General features: G+C 44.9%; 1 protein-coding gene across 2 annotated transcripts in view; it reads left to right on the forward strand.

Moving 5' to 3' along the window:
- Window positions 1–17,210, forward strand: part of lrpprc (leucine-rich pentatricopeptide repeat containing) — a 34,211-nt gene extending 17,001 nt beyond the window's left edge. Inside the window, exons 15-23 of one of the 2 annotated variants that reach the window (XM_084470338.1) lie at window positions 6,843–6,870; window positions 7,392–7,449; window positions 8,746–8,852; window positions 9,696–9,773; window positions 10,088–10,141; window positions 10,776–10,892; window positions 11,801–11,931; window positions 12,935–13,020; window positions 16,694–17,210. In XM_084470338.1, the coding sequence (XP_084326464.1) occupies window positions 6,843–6,870; window positions 7,392–7,449; window positions 8,746–8,852; window positions 9,696–9,773; window positions 10,088–10,141; window positions 10,776–10,892; window positions 11,801–11,931; window positions 12,935–13,020; window positions 16,694–17,175 (1,141 nt within the window). In that variant the 3' untranslated portion in view covers window positions 17,176–17,210. The remainder of the gene's footprint in view (window positions 1–6,842; window positions 6,871–7,391; window positions 7,450–8,745; window positions 8,853–9,695; window positions 9,774–10,087; window positions 10,142–10,775; window positions 10,893–11,800; window positions 11,932–12,934; window positions 13,021–16,693) is intronic. The other variant, XM_084470339.1, reaches the window with a different exon arrangement.
- Window positions 17,211–20,948: the final 3,738 nt, after the last annotated feature.

Genomic DNA, 20,948 nt, shown 5'->3' on the forward strand with positions numbered 1-20,948 from the left:
TGAACAACATTTATTTGAAAACTGTCTCCGACAGACTCATTAATGGTAAATGGTCCTCATTTATATAGTGCTTTTATCCAAAGCGATTTACAGTGTTGACTGACATGCACACATTCATGCACACATTCACACACCGATGGCGGAATCCACCACGCAGGGCGACAGCCAGCTCGTCAGGAGCAATTAGGGTGAGGCGTCTTGCTCAGGGACACCTCGACACTCAGCTAGGAGGAGCCGGGGATCGAACCAGCAACCTTGCGGTTACCAGCCAACCCGCTCTACCTCCTGAGTTAATGCCGCCCCATCATGACAATTTCAAATTTCAAACAATTTCAAAATCAGTTGTTCACCTTCTGCCATGATTGCTCTCCTCTTCTCACCACTGTGGTCGAGTGGCTGCCTTTCCCCCAAACAGAGCTCTTAACACAGGTTAATCCACAACCCTGGACGTAGAATATTCTATATTAGCTATAATAGTCTATTTAGCCTAGCTTCTCTAGCATGAATAGGCTACAGCTGAATTAAAGTGGTTTGTGTTTTGGCTTTTGCATTTGTTGTGTGAGGTTTGCAGTTGTGTTGTGGCTTTTGCGTGTTTGTGTTTTTCGAATATGCAAGGTGTTTTGGATGGGCAGTTTGTGCGACGCGTCTCGGCCACCATAGTTCTGAATTATCGCAACAAACAAAATGGGCACAACAAATACTATACCAAACATGGCAGCTTTGGCTCTCGTACTCACCAGTGTGACCCCTGTCAAAAACAGCTTTCACTGATTTCACCGAACATGAAGCATTAGGCTTACATATTTACCATGTGTAAATGTTATTAATGATATTAATTCAAAGTAATGATTGTGTTAGGTCTTATGAACTTTGACGGGCTCCGCAACGACGAAATACAAAAAAAAATACTAAAAGTTTCAACACCTAACTCAGTTTACTTTTTATTCACGTTCCATAATAAAGTGATTTTCAATGTGGAGTTAATGGGACAATCCGCGGTCCAAGTTTAGGTGTTAACTGAAGTGGGGCAAAAAGAGAGGCAATGTCCGGTCTGGGCCCTTCACATTGCTGGACCCTCACTCTCTGCTTCAGATCGCTCTATTGTACAGAGCTGATGGAAGACTTATTAGGCTAATTATTTTCTCTGTGGGTAGAGCACTTTAGTTGTAGTCTACTGAGGTATTATGGAGAGAATAACTGGTCCAGTACTGGGGTATTATAGAGGCAATAACTGGTCCAGTACTGGGGTATTATAGAGGGAATAACTGGTCCAGTACTGGGGTATTATAGAGGCAATAACTGGTCCAGTACTGGGGTATTATAGAGGCAATAACTGGTCCAGTACTGGGGTATTATAGAGGCAATAACTGGTCCAGTACTGGGGTATTATAGAGGCAATAACTGGTCCAGTACTGGGGTATTATAGAGGCAATAACTGGTCCAGTACTGGGGTATTATAGAGGCAATAACTGGTCCAGTACAGGGGTATTATAGAGGCAATAACTGGTCCAGTACTGGGGTATTATAGAGGCAATAACTGGTCCAGTACTGGGGTATTATAGAGGCAATAACTGGTCTAGTACTATGTAGGAAATAAGTGGTACCAGGGCTGGACGATATGGCCAAAAATGATATCACATTTATAACATAAGAAATAATAATCACAATATATTATTTTCTATACTTAATTTACAGTTTAAGAGTATTGTCCTTAGGAAAGAACCCTAGGTAAACCAGAAGGTTAATTATGGTTTACACTATACAATTATTATCAGAATGAGTAGGTGACAACATGGAACCAACATGGCTTTACATGAAACAATGAATTGAAATAAAATAATGTAAACAACTTTTGTTGATTCCCATCACATCAAATGCCTTGTTTAATACATCTCTCAAACTGTTTGGAGGTAATATACTGAACATTGATTAAAATTTGGGCTGGTCAAAGATTAAAAGTTTTAAAGGCGATTAATCGCATAGTATTGGTGAGTTAACTCGCGATTAATCACACTTTTAAATTTATATTTTAAATCCACTCAAATTGAAGTTAAATAAGTCTATCAAATTGAATGACATATTATCATTCATAGCAAATGTATTTAATAAGCAAAAACTAGACCAAGTGATCTTGAGGGACTTTTATTAACTCACTCAGTGTGGGTTGAATATGAAGCTTACAGAACACCACAGATTTGGGAATTGTAAACAGGCTGTCACTTACTGCAGGTGTTATTGAATGTAAAGTAAGTGGAACTAAAAACAAAAATGATTTCTGATATGAATGTTGACATTCTGTGGGCAAAACCTTTCAAAATCAAAGTGAAGAAAAAAAAAAGAACGTGCATCAATTTGTATTAATCGCGTTAATATAAGATTGCGTTAACGCATAATTAACACGTTAACTTGCCCAGCCCTAATTAAAATAAATAGTATGTAAACGGCTGCTGGAGAGGGAGAGGAGAGCTGAGGGAGTGATGTTCCCATAGAAACCTTCGCCAGACCCTGGGCGTCATATCTGTTACACTACCTAATTGCATTAGTTATTTCTTAATCACTTCGATTTTTTTTGGTATGGGGTAACGGCTGAAAAAGCAGACCTGTTGATTGGTGAACCATCTGAAGTTTGACTAGCAGAGGGGCTGTTGGCCACTACTGGGCTGAGTGAAGTTTGACTAGCAGAGGGGCTGTTGGCCACTACTGGGCTGAGTGAAGTTTGACTAGCAGAGGGGCTGTTGGCCACTACTGGGCTGAGGCGGATGATAGCATGATGGCGCAGCCTCAAGCTTTCAGAGTGCTCTGTGGGGTGGTACCCTTAGAGATGGTGGAAGAGGTTGATGGTGTTTACTGTGTTGAGGACTGGTCGCCGACATTTTGCACCTTCTGCTAGTCTGTGCTTGGTCAGACTTCCTCTGTTTCAAAATAACCCAAGTGGTGTGACCTTTGGGTGGCCTGGGTCTTTGGCAACAGGTTCCTTGCAATCCGTTTCACCTCATTAGTAGCAGTACACTTCTCCACAAAGGTAGTCATTGTGTGTTGTGAGTGGGAGAGGCCGGGAACATGCTTCAGCTAGCACACGTCAGGGGCACTCAACAGCGCTGGGAGTACTGGGATTTTTTCTTGTGGTGGTGCGCTGATGTCTGTCACCCTGCTCTGATGTAGCCTCTTGTATCAGGGCACCGAGTGATTAATGCTGTATATCGGAAATATATTTACAAAACATATCGCAATCAGGCCATCCTTAAAAATATTTCTGTTTGCTGTAACCCGACCGACACTGTCAATTTAGGACTGACCCAAATATACCTCCCTACCTTTCCTTTTTAGTCCGACCGACTTGCCGGTTGTAAACTTGCGTTAAGACCGATTGTTTTTTTTTTTACTCTTCAAACAACTAATGCAAATACAATAAAACACTATTAATTATATTTGAGTAAGTATTGTGAATATAAATTGCCTACATACACCAGTAGCCTAGCCAGTATTTTTCAACAGGGTGGACTTTTGTGAAGTAGGATGGGACACTATTTTTTACATTCAATTTTTTTGATTCCGATATAGGGCAGTACAGCAATTGCCCCAAAATTAAACAACACGTAACTTCATCACAGATTAGACGATTAATGGCAAACATTAATAGGCTACATTGATAAATAGATGATTCTTTTTTCATCCCCGGGGTGAATTTAAGGCACAACATGCATGCATGTGATTTTAACATCATACAACATACAGACTTGTCAAATAGTCACCGTGGAGAAGAGAACCATATAAAGTAGCCTTGGCTAAATATTAAAAGGTTGTAGTAGGCCTAGGCTATTGCGAGTGCTTTGTAAACATGTAACAAAAAATACCCCTGTCTGTACAGCCTGAACCCAAAACATTGATTCTGAAGAAGGTAATACTCATATAACAAAACACAACAGAACAACTTCTGACCAAGAAGGCTATTGAGTTCAACAAACATTTCAGGGATTTTCAATTCCGTGCGTGCGTGCTGGATGATGGGTCCGGCTCAGAGAGCTGAAGCGCTAGGGCAAGCACTGGACTAGGTAGACAGGTCGGCAGGCGGCAGCCGGGTCTGGAAAACTACTCGCACCCGGAGTCATGGAGAGAGCTGAATGACGAGGACTGGAGGTGGTTGTGGATGCGGTTGAAGGCTACGAGACTGAGTCATTGTTGTGTGCCTTGATCCTTTCTGTAGTGGTGAAATCTAATCTTGGTTTTTAAAGAATTACGCCAGTTTGTTTTGTGTAGAATCGCGATTGTGGACACAGCTTTCGGACGCACACTGCGGCCGCCTACATAGCGCCTTACCCAGTCAATAAGTGCAGAATATTAAAAATGAACAAAAAGAGCATTTCTGTAAATATTTCTAACATAATGATACTTTATTGAAACAAAATTGATCTCACACAATTTAGTATGACATTATAATATGGGCTATTTTTTCGTTCCTTGAATTTCGTGTTAATGCCGGGCACTTCTGATAGGGTGGGTAAGTTGTCAATCATAGTGGCACTGGCCCACGTTGGCCCTTATTGTGCATATTGTGCAGCACGTGGAGCCGAGAAGGACAAATACCTTCTGAAGAATAATAAAATTGTGTTGCCAAGCTGCCCCCAGTGCAAGCACAAGCCTGCATGGAAAAGGGCACCCCTTCCAAAGATGAGATGGTTTGGCCAGAGCAACGGTCCAAAGGATGTCCTGTTAACAGGGTTCCTACACATTCCACAACATGTTTTATGGATGTAAACATCCCGAATGTAACACATTAACATGTTTTGTCATAGGTATTACTGTTTGTGAATTCTAAAGTAATTAAAATTGATTTGTTTCCCTCTGAAAATCCACATTTTAGTGGCTTGTAGTTCAACAAAGCAAGTGGCTTCATTTAATGTTCAACACATACCCGTTTCTAAATGTTTGTGGTTCCAGCTGCATTAATTAAAAAAAAAAAAAAAGTTATATCAAAGTCAATAAACATGTTTTTTGATTTCAAGATCTCTATATAACCTGCATCAGAATGGTTTGCAATGGTGCGCCTGAAGGCACAGTCAGTGACGTCACGATATGCACATTAGTTTAAATCATACCTATGTAATCACCATGACCAACATTTAACTTTGTATCTTGAAAAAAAATACGACCCTACTGACCCTTTTTTTTTTGTTTAGTTTTTTGGTTACTGCAAAACAAATATTTCTAAGGATGGCCTCATCGTGGCATTTTTAATCGCAACAGATATAAATCTTGATTTATGGTCCAGAACTATCGTTGCTTCATCAGATCATAGGGAGCAGTAGCTCCGTAGGTACAGTGGGGTGACTGGTTACCGGAAGGTTGCACGTTCGATTCCCAGCTCCTCATGAGTGCCGAGCTGTCCCTGAGCACTTCTTCCTCACTGCTCCCGACGCGCTGGCTGTTGCCTTGCACGGTTGATACCGCCGTCGGTGTCGGGTGAATGTTGGGCAATAATTGTGAAGCGTGAGCGGCCACTGATGAGAAATGTGCTATATAAATGCATTCCATTTACAACTTTGTTAATCAAGCTTTTACAGATTTACACAAACCACTCCAGAGAGCCATCTGTTTGGTTGCAGATCTTTTGTTGTTGCCTGAAAAGAAACCAAGCAAATTTTGCTTTAGTAACTTGTAAAGATGGTAACCCTAACCCTCATCATTATTTGTATTTTATAGACAAAAATCCCCCAAAAAACAATGCATTATTGTCTGAACAAATGACCAATAAATATCTCATATCCCATAACACAATTTTTATGTGCCATTATCGCGTCTGTATTTAATTCCAGATTCTGATGAGGGTCAGATGTTCAGGGGAAACGATGCATTGAAGCCCATAAAATCAGCTCAACAATGAATCTGCTATGTCCAGACAACCTTTCTCAATCTGCTTTAAGACATGACACATTTGTGTTGGTGGAATAATTGAGAGCTGTCAGATCATAGCAAAGGAGTATCCATTATTTAGCTTTCAGACGCAGGAAATGTCCCATACGGACAGTGATGGTATTTTTGTTAAATCTAAAGTAGTGTATGTTTGGTTTGCATGCGCTAGATGGCTAGTAGGTCTGTGTGTCTTTTTCTCATAAACCAACTGGTGTGTGTGTGTGTGTGTGTGTGTGTGTGTGTGTGTGTGTGTGTGTGTGTGTGTGTGTGTGTGTGTGTGTGTGTGTGTGTGTGTGTGTGTGTGTGTGTGTGTGTGTGTGTGTGTGTGTGTGTGTGTGTGCGTGCTATGGGACCTGCCCCTGTCAAAGGCAAGGTCAGGGGATAATTTTATCATTAAATTCCTTTCCTCTCCTTTCCTCTACTCACCCTTTCTCTCCCCCTCTCATGCACACGTCCAAATAGCTGACAACACTGGGAATGTCTCACTTGTCATCACTTAGTGTGCTGACTGCTGCATGCTGTCTGTGTTGTGTTTTACAATTTTTATTTCTTTCAGGAATGTGTCAGTCCACCACACAGACCTTCAAACTCTTGTTTTTAATCTTTTAATTCCCGAATGAAAAACTTTGAAAAAATTTGTAGTTGATGTGTTGATAACGTTTGAAAAAAATGATAATGGAAGGGATTATTTTCACTAGCACCCTCATACAGATTATATCAGCTTGGGTAGAAGTGCCATTCACCAGAAGGTCAACATTTTAACAAGGAGATGGGCGAGTTTAGAAACTCCTGAAAGACGGACTTGAAATGTGCCGTAAAGAAAAACACTAGAACAGTGCAAAATAAATAGATGATCACCAGCCTGCCAGGTGAGGATAATGCAGGCTTCTATAGCAGCTGATCTTTGCCTTGTCCTCTACTGCCCCCTGCAGGTTCAGCGATATTGAGAGCATGGTCAAGGTAAGTCTCCCATCTCTTTGGCCCTGCCGGGTCCCATGGTAGAAAGATACCTCTGTACCAGACGTACGGACTAGCACACAGGACGGGCTCCTCTACTGCGTCCATGAAGTGCAACATTTAGTTGTCCGTTGATGTGTTTGGATTTTGTTTTACCATTTGACCCCAGTGGTGCTCAGTACTATTACTGTATGGCTGTTTTTTTGAATAATAACTTCTTATTATTATCATTTATTATTTAAGAATAATTTATTATTATTATCATTATTAATAATAATGATAACAATGATAATAATATTAGAATAATTTAATTTCTGTGCTTCACATTTCAGGCCAATGAATGCAAGTCATATTAATTATGTTGTGTAATTCATGTGGTTGTAAAAGTATGTATTTAAAGTAGCCTCAGCAGTTCTCAGTCATGTGTTTTTAAGGAGCACTGATCGGACCAATGGAAGTCCTCATTAAATGGCCTTGTGGTGGAGATTTGTTGTGCAGCTGATTGTTTTCTCTATTTCCTGTAGATCACCGACCTCCTCTACAGAGACGCTCGCTTCACTAGAGGCAACTCCAAGCCCGCTGGTAAGACCAGCAGACTTTATGCAAGAGTGGATTATGTGTACACCTCAAACCACAGACATGAATAACAATGCATGTATATTGTGTGTATATTATACTGAAATGTTTTAATTTAATTGATGAATAGACTGAGGTTTGAGTTGAGTTGAGCCTGTGTGCTTTGCTGTTGTGTGTAAAAATGCACTGGGGTGAGTACAATGTGATTGTGAATGCCTAGTCTATCAAATCAGACTTTGGATTTCTTATCTAAAGTCTGATGGCAGACGAGCTGAACTCTTTCTTTTCAGGCGCTTCATGTTTGTTAAACCCCATCATGTTGATGGAAGCGGGGCTCTGGGAGCACGTGACTGGCTATTAACAGTGAACAGTAAAAAATATCTAGAAAGAAGTCAAATCAATTGCCTGGCCACTGTAGAAATGCCGGTTCCTGTTTGGTAAAATATCACCCCCCCAGATGTTCTACCACCGTCGGACCGCTAGATCCCAGATCACACTCGACCTGACCATGTCCTGTTTGAGTCTGCTCATCCGCTTTCTCAACCGTAGACACGATTGTCCTCACATGTGCGTCGTGCTCTTCAGTAGTGCGAGCGTCGTGTGCCTGTGCTCCTAGCTTGTTCCTTGCTACTGAACTAACTCAACTGACTGGCAAATGTCCTGCTCGTGTTTGAGTGCTTTTATCGTCCGTGCACATCTGCGGTCTCTGTTGCATTGGGTGTGTGTGTGTGAGAGTGCGATCTGAGTCTCTGTCAGTAGACATGGACCCTGGCTGCTGACACAGCGCTGAGTTGTAAGAGTGTGTCATAACGGAACAGAATCTCTGATATGACACTGTGTGTGTGTGTGTGTGTGTGTGTGTGTGTGTGTGTGTGTGGAGAGGAAGTGTCGCTCCGTGTCAGTGTGTGTGTGTGTCTTGCAAAGTGTGCGCTGCCACCCCCCCCTCCATGCCTCCTCCCCATCACACTCCCTTGCCCCACTCCTGCACTGGTGTGTGTGCTGGTGGGAGCGATCGAGACGGTTATCCATGTCACATTCTGTTAGACTGTGTGTGTGTGTGTGTGTGTGTTGGGGGGTGCTGTCACTGTGGCTTGCAATGCATTCTATCACACAGCGGAGTGAAGTCTCTGTCAGCAGAATGCTATCACTTTAACACACACTGCAGAGGTTACAGAAAAAAAACATGTATTAATGCACAAATGGCCCCTGTGACTGGCACAATGACAAATGAAATGCACTCCCTTGACAATTTGTGTGTGTGTGTGTGTGTGTGTGTGTGTGTGTGTGTCCTTCCATGTCTAGACACTGCTTCATTTCTATTGTACAACCTGCTGGACAGCATGACTGAAGCAGAGGTCCATGCACATGAGACCAAAATGCAGGAGTTTTTCAACAAGCTGAGCGAACAGGTACCCACACAAACACAATACACACTAGTACTTTTGTTGTGAACATTACGGTTACGTCTTTATTTCCAATGGATATATGCAGACAAGCTGCCTGTAACCTGTGGCCAATGGCCGCACAGGTTACAGGTGCTGTGGGCTGCGTGAAATACTGTTAAAAGATGATCTACTTGTGTATACACATGAGAATCACAATGTTTTGGAAATTCTCTCTGAATGTATTGGATTTGTTTGTGTGTGTGTGTGTGTTAACCTGGCCGCCTGCTTCCCACCCATCTGTGTGTATGTTTAATTCAAAAAGCATCTGTTCTCGTTATCGGCATCAACCAGAGTGATATACATTTACTCATGCTCCTTCTAACTGATATTGTGGCTCCATTTGCAAGCTTTTTTGCTTCCAATGCAAAAGGGATGATGATTGATTATCTTTTTTAGGCCTTTGAAAGCAGAGTAATTGTATCATTTCTGTCAGTATTCTTTATTTTTCCTTTTTTACACAAGCACACATTTTCTGAATAACACAATTTTTTTAAATATGAAATTTGAACGAGATAGTCATGGCAACTTTACTTTGAAATACTGAAATAGGGAGTCATTTGTGCCTTAACATTGTTAAGCGCAGTCACAACAAAAGTTAAAATAACACTTCAGTGTAATGTGCTAGCTGCTTGGAAAAATGCTTTTCTTTCATCCAGAAGTTTCCATTCATTTGCTGCAGCCTTACGTTAATTACTAATGAATGCCAGTTGACTCCTCTTGAAGACATAGTGCAGGCAGGGCCCACTCTGCTCATCAAAACATGATTCTCCTGAATTATTGGTGCTATCTGCTCCTGTATTCCTCCAGAAGATCACCATCTCCTTCAACATCTACAGAGGCATGAGGAACCTCCTGGACTCCTACCAGGTCCCAGAGCTCATTAAGGTCAGTGTCTTCACGTGCTCCAACCCGCCTGTTGAATGTGATGGAGAATTATCCACCTCAAAAAGGGCTTTATGGAAGAGTCCTTTTTAGCCTGTGCCTGTCATTCTCTGTAAAAAATATTTGATCTCACCCAACTAGAGAGAAAAATATATTTTAAATCTTAAAAGAGTCCGAGTAGGTAAGAATAAAGCGGGCAAGTGATGAACATATGAGTATATATGTAAAAGAGAGTCATACAGTGAACTTAATAGTGCGTGTTCATTGTAGTAGCCCTCTCAGGCTTATTGTTTTTTGTCTCATGTTTTGTATTTCAGGATGTTCTCAAACTGGTGAACCCCAAAGAGATGTCCTCTGTGACCCCCAGCGCTGTGAGTAGAGCTGTATGCAACATGTCCTTCAAGCATTTCTATCTACTTGATGTGAATAAAACTGAACATATAGTCATTAAAAAAAATTCAAGAAATGTATATTACTTATATGCTTTTTTTATTACGTGTTGATCGATAATTTAATTCCCGTTTATCATGCGATTCAATGCATAACATTTTAAAACAACCTGGACATATCTGTAGTCAATGCTGTTCAATTGTGATTTTCATAATGTTATCAATAAAAGCAAATCCTATAACTTATACATTTTACAAATCCAAAATGCTGGCCAGCCCATGCGTCTCTTTTTGTTCATAAGAATCTTTGTATCAACCCTCCCTTAGTCCCGCCCACTCCCCCCAGCCAGCCTATGGTAGAAGGCGTCACAAAGAGCAGAACCAGTTAGAGGACTGAACACAGTGTTATCATTTTATGAGTTCTGAAAGCCTACTGAAGGGGAGGGGCTCAATCTTGCATTTTATTACTTTAAATATGTAATTTAGGTGTGTGTGTGTGTGTGTGTGTGTGTGTGTGTGTGTGTGTGTGTGTGTGTGTGTGTGTGTGTGTGTGTGTGTGTGTGTGTGTGTGTGTGTGTGTGTGTGTGTGTGTGTGTGACTCTCTCTCTTGCTCCAGCAGGCCACTGGGGCCAAACTAGAGGTGCTGGAGGCGAAGTTAGCCGAACTTAAAGCTGAAAACAAACCAGTGGGCGTCGTGGTGAAGCAGATCATACTGGCCCTTTGTGGCAAAGAGGTAGGACAGTGGAACAAGGTCTTTATCTCTTTGTTCTTCTTCACTTCCTCCGTTTCACACGTTTTATTTTTCTTTGACAGCTGTGTCATCTTTTCTACACTAGTTATTATCCTGTTGGAAAGTGTTTAAGGCACATAGGCGGTGTTCAAAATCGTTCCCTATTCACTCACTATTCCCTATATAGTGTTTATGATATAGTGAACTATACAGGGAACGGACAAACGAGAATTCGGACACTGCGCCCGCATTGCATTGTGGTATACGGGAGTAACATGTAGGGAACATTGTATGTTCACTCAAATTTTAGGTATTTTATTGTCCACTATATAGTGAGTGAAATTAACCACTGAGAATTCGAACCCCACTACAAAATGGCGAGCGCCCTAATACAGTGCACTTTATCCGTGATAGGGAACGAATTCGAACACAGCTACAGAGTGACTCGGTCTGTTAGAACACTAGGCGGCACGGGAAGGTTGCTAGTTCGATCCCTGGCACTTGCTGAGTGTCGAGGTGTCCCTGAGCGAGACGCCTCGCCCTGACTGCTCCTGACTGAGCTGGCTGTCGCCTTGCATGGCTGACACCGCCGTCGGTGTGTGTGTGTGTGTGTGTGTGTGAACGTGAGCATGAATCGGTGAATGTTGGGCAAATATGGTAAAGCGCTTTGAGTGGCAGCTGGTTAGAACAGCGCTGTATAAATGCAGTCCATTTACCATTTACTAGTTTGGGAGGAAGGCGGATGCTTCCGGAGCACCTTATCCACACCGCATCAACGCCAGACGCTCCCCTGCTGTGCTTTGCTGCAACTGCAGCATGTCTGGCCACTGCCCAATCAGCTCTCCATTTGCATGCACCTAATCCAATCAAACACCTGACTCTGTTTGTGTGTTGCCATCGTGACCAATCAGGACCTGGAGCGGGCTCTTGAGATGAAGCAGCGGTACGAGGACGAGATGACCACCGGCACTTACGCCGTCCTCATCAACCTCTGCTGTCGCCACGACAACCTGGAGGAGGCCCTCAGCCTAAAGAGAGAGTTGTGAGTGTTTGTACATACGAGCGTACACGCAACATTCACACTCACACATGCTCACTAACACACACACACACACGCGCGCGCACACACACACACACACACACACACACACACACACACACACACACACACACACACACACACACACACACACACACACACACACACACACACACACACACACACACACACACACACACACACACACACACACGCGCGCTCATTAACACACACACATGCTCATTAACACACATGCTCCCTAAGACACACGCTCCCTAACACACACTCCTATGCAGGGGTACGTGCACACAAACACTAAAACACACTCTGTTGTGTGCAATCTTTGCAATTAAAGTGTAATATGAGTAGTATTAAAGGAGACATCAATGCCATGGTTCAGCTTAACACAATCCACAGTTCAAGTTACATGTATAGTCATGCCTTTTTGGTAAAGAATTGTATTGACTGTCTCTCTACTTCTCCCTGTCTCTCTATCTGTCAATGTCTCTCTTCCTCTCTCTCTATCTGTCCCTGTGTCTCTCTTCCTCTCTCTCTATCTGTCCCTGTGTCTCTCTACCTCTCTCTCTATCTATCTCTGTCTCTCTATCTGTCCCTGTGTCTCTCTTCCTCTCTCTCTATCTGTCCCTGTGTCTCTCTTCCTGTCTCTCTATCTGTCTCTGTGTCTCTCTACCTCTCTCTCTATCTGTCTGTGTCTCTCTTCCTGTCTCTATCTGTCTCTGTCTCTCTACTTCTCTCTATCTGTCTCTGTCTCTCTTCCTCTCTCTCTATCTGTCTGTGTCTCTCTTCCTCTCTCTCTATCTGTCTCTGTCTCTCTTCCTCTCTCTCTATCTGTCTGTGTCTCTCTTCCTCTCTCTCTATCTGTCTGTGTCTCTCTTCCTCTCTCTCTCTCTATCTGTCCCTGTCTCTCTACCGGTCTGTGTCTCTCTACCTCTCTCTCTCTCTCTCTGTCCCTGTCTCTCTACCGGTCTCTCGTTCCTCTCCCCAGGAGTCGTAGGGACTCCTCCGTCGCGCTGGATGCCGGTAAATACATCGGCCTGATGAAGGCCCTCACCAGGAGTGGCAGAGTGGAGGGTGAGTGTGACCTATGACCCCCAGGGTCAACCTCGTGTGTGTGTGTGTGTGTGTGTGTGTGTGTGTGTGTGTGTGTGTGTGTGTGTGTGTGTGTGTGTGTGTGTGTGTGTGTGTGTGTGTGTGTGTGTGTGTGTGTGTGTGTGTGTGTGTGTGTGTACGTCGTCGGCCATCCTCAGATCAGTGCGCTGCGCTGGCGGCAGCAGCACTGATGACCCATCAGTGCTGCTGCACAGCTCCATGAGCACACAGACAGCCACAGCGTATCCCCCGTCAATCCACACACACACACACACACACACACCGCCCTCCCTCCGTCCAGTCACCCCCCTCGCTCCCTCCCTCACACCCGTCCATGTCACGGAGAAATGAGAACAAGCGGGAAAATTACAGGACTGTGGGTATTTTTCTGGAATTACTGAAATCCGCCCTGATTCTAATGGCAGATCATGTCCGCCAAAGTGCTTGAGCATTTCATACACACGCGTGGACGCATACACATTTGCATGTGAATTCAAGCAAAAAGACATTTGGTTGGATAGGAACTGTGTGTGTGTGTGTGTGTGTGTGTGTGTGTGTGTGTGTGTGTGTGTGTGTGTGTGTGTGTGTGTGTGTGTGTGTGTGTGTGTGTGTGTGTGTGTGTGTGTGTGTGCGTGGGCGGTACTAACATATTGCCATTAGCTGAGTGTTCATATGGAGGGCACGCTTGTCATCCACATTTGCACACATGGCTAACCCTAATGTGATCCTGCCCCCACCCGGGTGTCGCGCCCCCCCGCCTCCCGTAGCCCGTACACCTCTCCAGCAGCTTTGTTCTCAGCCCCTCTCCCCCCCCCCCCCCCCCGCTTCCACAATACCGACTTCAACGTTTGTTTCCAAGAAACTTTTTCTGGGTTTCCCCGTATCTGTGTCTTGGCGTTCTTTACTCGGTTTGATCTGTGGGTGTTCGTGCTGCTCCATCTGGGTTTTGACCAGGATTTTCATGTGTCTTTTTTTTTTTCTTTATTTAAAAAAATATATTGATGTTCAAAGATTTTCTACTTCAAACCCAAAATGTCAACCTCATTGAACATTGAATAAAAGATCAACGACTGCATGAGCTGAGGAGAGCTGAGCTTCTAGGCTTAACTCGAGGCTGGTTCCAATGCAGATTCCAACGCGAACCCTTACACTGAGCTATACCAATAACTTTAAGATCTATATTTGTTGAAATTATATTTACTTCCTGACAATACATCAAATGCTCTGAACAGAAAATAACTAAATCCAGTATCTACGCTGTCTCAGGCCCGTAGCAAGCCCAGCCAAACATTAGATTCGGCCCAAATGAAACGATAGGATGGCCTACCTGTCTGTCTCACCAACCACCCGCCTACCTGCACTCCCTCTGCCCGTGCACTTGCTGTGCATCACACAGAGTTCCACAAGGCTGGGCAGACCTACTGATAGATTCGTCCTCCACCAGTCAGTCGGGGGGGCGGGGAGTGGCTTTGAAGCATGGTGGTGTTTTTTTTTCTCTATCTAACTTATTCTGTCTGGTATCTCCAAAGTTGGGCACCCCGGCTTTAAGATTGAGTGTGTACGTTTGTTTCCGTTTTGTACATTTGTGTGTTTGGGGGGTAAAAACATGGCTAGCAGTCAAGCTGTGGAACATTAGATGAACCAATGGGCTGTGTGATGTTTGTTTACCTGGCTCGCCTGCCTCCTAGCCACGCGTGTGCGTGTGTGCTTGTGCGTGTGTGTGCTTGTGTGTGTGTGTGTGCATCTGGCTCGCTTTGCTGGCTATGATGGCTGGCTGAGCTGATGGTTATGCATACTGGCTAAACGGACAGACGACTGCAGAGCTGGAGGGAGATAGGGAGACTTGCTGGGAGGTAGCTGGTTGAGGCTCCATTTGGGCAGATCAACTCCAAGCCATTGGTCTGAGTGATTAGTGGGTGTGTCGGGAGAGCGATGCAGACAGGTATGGATGGAAGAAGGGATGAGACGAAGGGAGGGAGAGAGAGAGGGAGACGGAGAGAGGCATTGATGCTCAATCACACAGCCTTCAGGTCAAGCCTTTAGATGTGCTTATTCCCCTCCTAACATCAACTTCAAATGCATGTGTTTTTAAAACTGATGTAATTTCACTGATCGTTTATAAACAAAATTAATTATTATATAATAATTAATAACAAGAATGCATGTTAAATCAAGGTTAAACACAAAAAAAGATGACTCTCACTTTCTAGTATCCTTCTTGAGCCTCACTTGATTTGACGACAATTCACCTTTTTTTTTCCCCCTGCTCCCCATCCTATGTTTCTGTTCACTGATTGCCATAACAACCAGCATTAAGAGGGGGAAAACAGAGACACAGAATGGGATGCCAAAGCACTTACCAGCTGTCGTGTGTGTGTGTGTGTGTGTGTGTGTGTGTGTGTGTGTGTGTGTGTGTGTGTGCGTGTGCGTGCGTGCGTGTGCGTGCGGTTGACCAGATACATTTATTCTTCCCATTAGTATACTCCTGGCTCTGAACAACGCACTACCGTCATTACATCAACGGTCTTCTACATTTTGAGGTGTGTCTTCGCACGTCACTGTCAAGGCGGCGATATGACCTCGTACCTGGCCAGTAGTTTAAATTCCATCTCCATTTCCACACGGCCCTTCTTTAAACCTCTCTCTCTCTCTCCACGGGCCCATATTACCGCCTCGTGTCTGACTGCAGTCGTCTCGGTCAGGCAGCGTTGATTAGTATCCGTGGAAGAGAGCGGCTGTATCGCTGTCAGGCCATTAGCTGCCGTCTAAGCTGACAGTAAACACATCTTAATAAGCCTGCTTCCAATATATCACAGCTGCACGGGTGTGGAGCCATGTACACACACACAGGCACACGCATATGAACACACTCTGTTGATAATTGCGCCTGAAAGGGATTGGCCAGATGGTGCTAGGGCATAGTAAAAAGCCCTCCATTATGGGCAGGGCTTGACCAGCAGTCCAGCCCCCAGCCTGCCGGCTCTCTGGCGCGGCTGGCCTTCCACAGCGCAGGCCTATAATTTAGCCCCCCCGTGTGCCTTCCACACGGCCACAGCAGAAAGCCAACCTCCATTGTAGGGGTCCGGTAATTGTAGTCTCGTTTAGAAAACCGCAAGTAGCAATTAGTGCCGAGTTGGCATTATACGGGCTTGGGTTAGAGTTCCTGCTGAGCGCAAAATGCTGTTTTAATATGGATTTGTTTTCCCCACATGGAATTAGCTAAAGGGGTCCTTTATCACATTCACACACCCGGCTTTCCCTCTCTCTGCCTTACTGTTTTTCTCTATTGATTTTTATTCTCTATTCCCCACGTTTCAGTCCTCTATTCTGCTCAGTTCTTTCAACCTCTCCTCTCTTTCTTCTGGCCCTCAATCGACGCCCGTTCTCCTTCTTAATCTTTCCCTCTCCTCCTGGTCTTTCTATGTGCATTTCATTGTTCATTTGCACTTCCACTCACAGTATCTGCCTTAACTGGGATGATTGGTATTCAGAGTTTCCGCTCAAAGATCTCAAAATCACAAAATCAATCAAAGTGATCACTCATCACCGTCACTCAAACACTGTTATTGTGACCAAAGCCAGCATTAAATGCTTTGTCCCCGTGGCAGTTATGACATGAACACAAACGTGAACCGTGTGTTCACTCCTCCCCCAGAGGCCGTCGACATCCTGAAGGAGATGAAGGAGAAGGAGGTGGTGGTGAACGACGCCAACGCCAGCCTGCTCTTCCATGCGCTCAACACCCTGGGCGCCAAGGGGGACGCCGCCTCCGTCCGCCAGCTGCAGGACACCATCTTCTCCCTGGGGCTGGCCAAGCCCACCGCCAACCTCTGCTCCCCTCTGATCACCGCCTACCTGCACAGGTACGCCCCCGCTCCAGACCGCCACGGCTCAGACCGCCACGGCTGCAAAAGGATTCTCCGGCACATTGGGTTGCTCATGTGGTCCCTTTTGCTCTGCTGTCTCCCGCTCACCGTTGAAAGTCCGACTGCTTTCTGTTTCAAAACATACCCGGTGTGTGTGTGTGTGTGTGTGTGTGTGTATTTCAATGAGCCTCTGGTTCCATCCCCACCCCCACATGATCATAGCCGGGGTCTCGTTCTGGGTCAGCGGTCCAGACAGAGAGAAGATTTGTAAATTGCGTGGCGTGGTAGCCAGGCTTTGTTTGTTTGGGTATTGGCCAGCTGCAACCCCCCCCCCCCCCCTCCCCCCTCCCCCCACACTCCCACATGCACACATGCACACAAACAACCCCCCCCCCCCCCAAACTGCCATTATCCCCTGGTAAGGGTGTGTGCATGTGCTTTATGTTTGTAAATGTTTGTTTGGTCTGAAACGGCTCATTGATGCTTTTCAGCTAAAATTACGATATGCAAATAGAGGTCATTAGACATGGGTTTTGAGGTCACTGGTGCAGCCCTCCCTTAGCCCTGATTCAGCTGCCTGTGTGTGTGTGTGCTGACATGTACTCAATTCTGTGTGTGTGTGTGTGTGTGTCGCTCGACTCCATTTGTCTGAAGTTTTTAAGTAGATCAACTCATTAGCATGTTAATTATGTACAGGGTTACTAATTGCTGTATTTGCTGCAGCTATGTAGTATACTATTACATGCACACACAAGGTGCACATTTGCAGACAGTGTACACGTAGAGCGTACCGTGCTTATCTTCATGCGCTAGAGGTAGTGTGTGTATTTACACCTTTGCAGACCAAACAAAAGGTCCAGTACATACTCACCCTCCCTGCCCAGTACCCAAATACATATGGAGGTTTTCCAGCCACCATTGGTTCAGTTCTTGGCAGAGTGGCAAGTGCAGAGTGCAGATTCATTTGATTAGCAGGCTAATTCACTCCTGGGTAATTAACAACAAAAAAACACCCTTTTATGATATTGATGACATCCACCATTCAACCGAAAGTACTTCCTCCAGTTGTGAGAGACATTCAAATCGCATTCTGGTATCCAACACTGGATCCCAAACACACAAAATGACCAAAATCATGCCCTTTGATTGAACAAACTCGGCAGAATATGGCATTGGGGCAAAATACAACAGAACTGCCTACTGTTCGCACCCTGATAGAGAAATCTATAGACCTGTGGATGATAGGTATCTATAGATATATATATAGACCTGTGGATGATAGGTATCTATAGATATATATATAGACCTGTGGATGATAGGTATCTATAGATATATATATAGACCTGTGGATGATGGGTATCTATAGACCTGTGGATGATGGATATCTATAGACTTGTGAATGATGGCAATAATAGACCTGTGGATGCCATTTCACTGATCTTTTTGAAATGCCGAAATGCACATCTTATACACGTTCTCATCATATATACTCTCCCCCGACCACATTCATGTCATCATTTATACTCTTACCACATTCATCCCATCATAGTCTCTCTCTACCCTCTCTCCCTGTCTCTGTCCCCCTCATCACTCAGCCCGTGTGTCAGCAGATGTGTGGACACGGGAGAGAGGGGGGTGATGGAATGGAGGAGAGGGATAGAGGAGGACAAAGCCTGTGTCACTCTCGCCTGCACTTGTCTCATCGCTGTGTCAGCACTAATGACTTAATGAACACTTCTCCGGGAGATTAGCTCCTGACAGCCCGTCATACACGCAGCCCCGTTAGCCGTGATGCCCGTCCGCGCAGCATTGTTAGCGCTAAACCGCTACGCTAGCTGGCAGCATTGTTAGTGCTAAACCGCTACGCTAGCTGGCAGCATGCTAATGATGCCGTTTCTCTAGGATGCTAATTCCAACAAAGAGACCGCTTGAAGGTGATGTAAATTAGGAGGTAGGAGATGTAAATTAGGTGGTAGGAGAGGTCAGTTAGGAGGAAGGAGATGTGAGGTAGGGAGCTGTGAGATAGGAGGTAGGAGATGTGAGGTAAGAGATGTGAGATAGCAGGTGGGAGATGGGGAGGTAGGAGGCGTCAAGGACACAGTGGAGATAGACACAATAAGAGGAAAGCAGACTGAAGGAAGAAGGCTGGTGAGATAGAGGTGAGGAAAGAAGGGATGGAGAGAGAAGAGGAAAGCAGAAGATTGTCCTTAGAGTGAGGCGCCATCAGTTGTGTCGGCCTAGAGACAATTTATCCAGAAGAGATATTAAAACAAAAATTGCATTCAAACCTCCTGTAAATGAGTCAAGTTCAAATCTTTCACCACGTAACTCGCCATGCTAGTGGTGTCGGCACCACGCACACACACACACACGCACACGCACACGCACACGCACACACTCTTGAGAGGAGTGGGGTTGATAACGGGGCCTGTCTCCTGATCACTCATATTTTGGGAGAGGGCGGGCGGCTCCGGGGCTTCTTGTCTGGGATCCTTCAGGTTTCCTCCAGCAGCCCTTCTCATTACAGGGCTTAATTGTCTGGAAGTCACGGGGGGGAGGGGGGGTGGGGGGGGACATTAACAGGGCTGTGCGCTGTCGTAAGTGGAGACGCAAAGTGACAGTTAAATTGTACCTGGGGGGGGGGAATTATTCATCTTTGGACATCTTTAGCTCCTTGGGGAGGGGGGTGAGGATCAGCGTGGTGGAGGGTGGGTGGACGGGTGTGTAATTTCATCCATCCAGGCCTCATTTCTTCTTTTTATTTTACTTATTTTTGGTGTCATGGAGGAGAGCGGTAGTGGATTTGTGTTAAAGACGAGTAACACAGGGTGGGGATAAGTGCAGCGCATTAGAATATGGTGAGGTACTTTGGGTCTGGTTCTTGTGGTGGCTCCTGATGGGAGCTCCAGCCGCTTCCACGAGTGTATTTTGGTTATTACAATGCCAGGAGCAGCCATCACAACACAAGCCCTTGTGTTTGTGTTGTTTAGTGTGTGTGTGTGTGTGTGTGTGTGTGTGTGTGTGTGTGTGTGTGTGTGTGTGTGGAGAAACATGATTAGTATTTGATGCAAAACATGTTGTCCATTTCTTTTTAGAACAAACTAGCTCCTGTTCTCTTCCTAACCATAACATAATGTCTTCAAGTAACGCATAAAGTCTCTCCTTCTCTCTCTTTATTCTGAATGGCTGTGTTCCCCCTCCTCCTTCTCTTTATATATGTGTCTTGACCGACCGTCTTAATTGATCAGAGGGAATTCATTGGATAAGTAATATCTGGCGTTGTTGGCGTCTATAAACCCAGGCTTCTAGCTGTCTCTTCCCTCTGTCCCTTCTCCTCAACAGCGTGCCCTATCTGCTGTGACCTCTGGGTGATTGACGTGGTAATAACCCAATCACCAGATTGATGGCAGTGCTGTCACAATAGATGGGGGATTGAAGTGCTCTCGCTCGTCCAGCTCTCTCGCTCTCTCTCTCGTTGCTCTTTATCTCTCCTTTCTCTTTCTTCCCTGTTCCTTTATTGTATGTGTGTTGGGGTTGTGGTGAGGCGGATGTGTGTTCAGTTGAGGTGAAGGTCTGTGTGTTGGGTTAATGTGTGTGTGTGTGTGTGTGTGTGTTTTCAGTTGAGGTGATGGCGTGTGTGTGTGTGTGTGTGTGTGTGTGTGTGTGTGTGTGTGTGTGTGTGTGTGTGTGTGTGTGTGTGTGTGTGTGTGTGTGTGTGTGTGTGTGTGTGTCAATGCACATAAAAACAGACACTTGCTAACGCTAATTTGGTTTGAGCTTCTGGTTCTCTGGTTTGAGTTTATGTGTGTGTCTGTGTTCTGTCGGTCGAGGTGAAGGTGTGTGTGTGTGTGTGTGTGTTCTGTCGGTCGAGGTGAGGTGAAGGAGGAGCCAGGGGAGAGGAGAGCTTCTAAAGATCAGAGCTGTCAGTCCTGGTGTCTATTATCTGAATGCACCTCTAAAAGCCTGTCGGCAGGAGTCGTTACCCTGGCAGACAGGTGTGCAGGGCTATGCGGCTCTGTGCGTAATAGTCGATAGAGTGCACCA

This window comes from Micromesistius poutassou (genome assembly GCF_964030765.1).
Source record: "Micromesistius poutassou genome assembly, chromosome: 7".
In the NCBI taxonomy this organism is placed as follows: domain Eukaryota; kingdom Metazoa; phylum Chordata; class Actinopteri; order Gadiformes; family Gadidae; genus Micromesistius; species Micromesistius poutassou.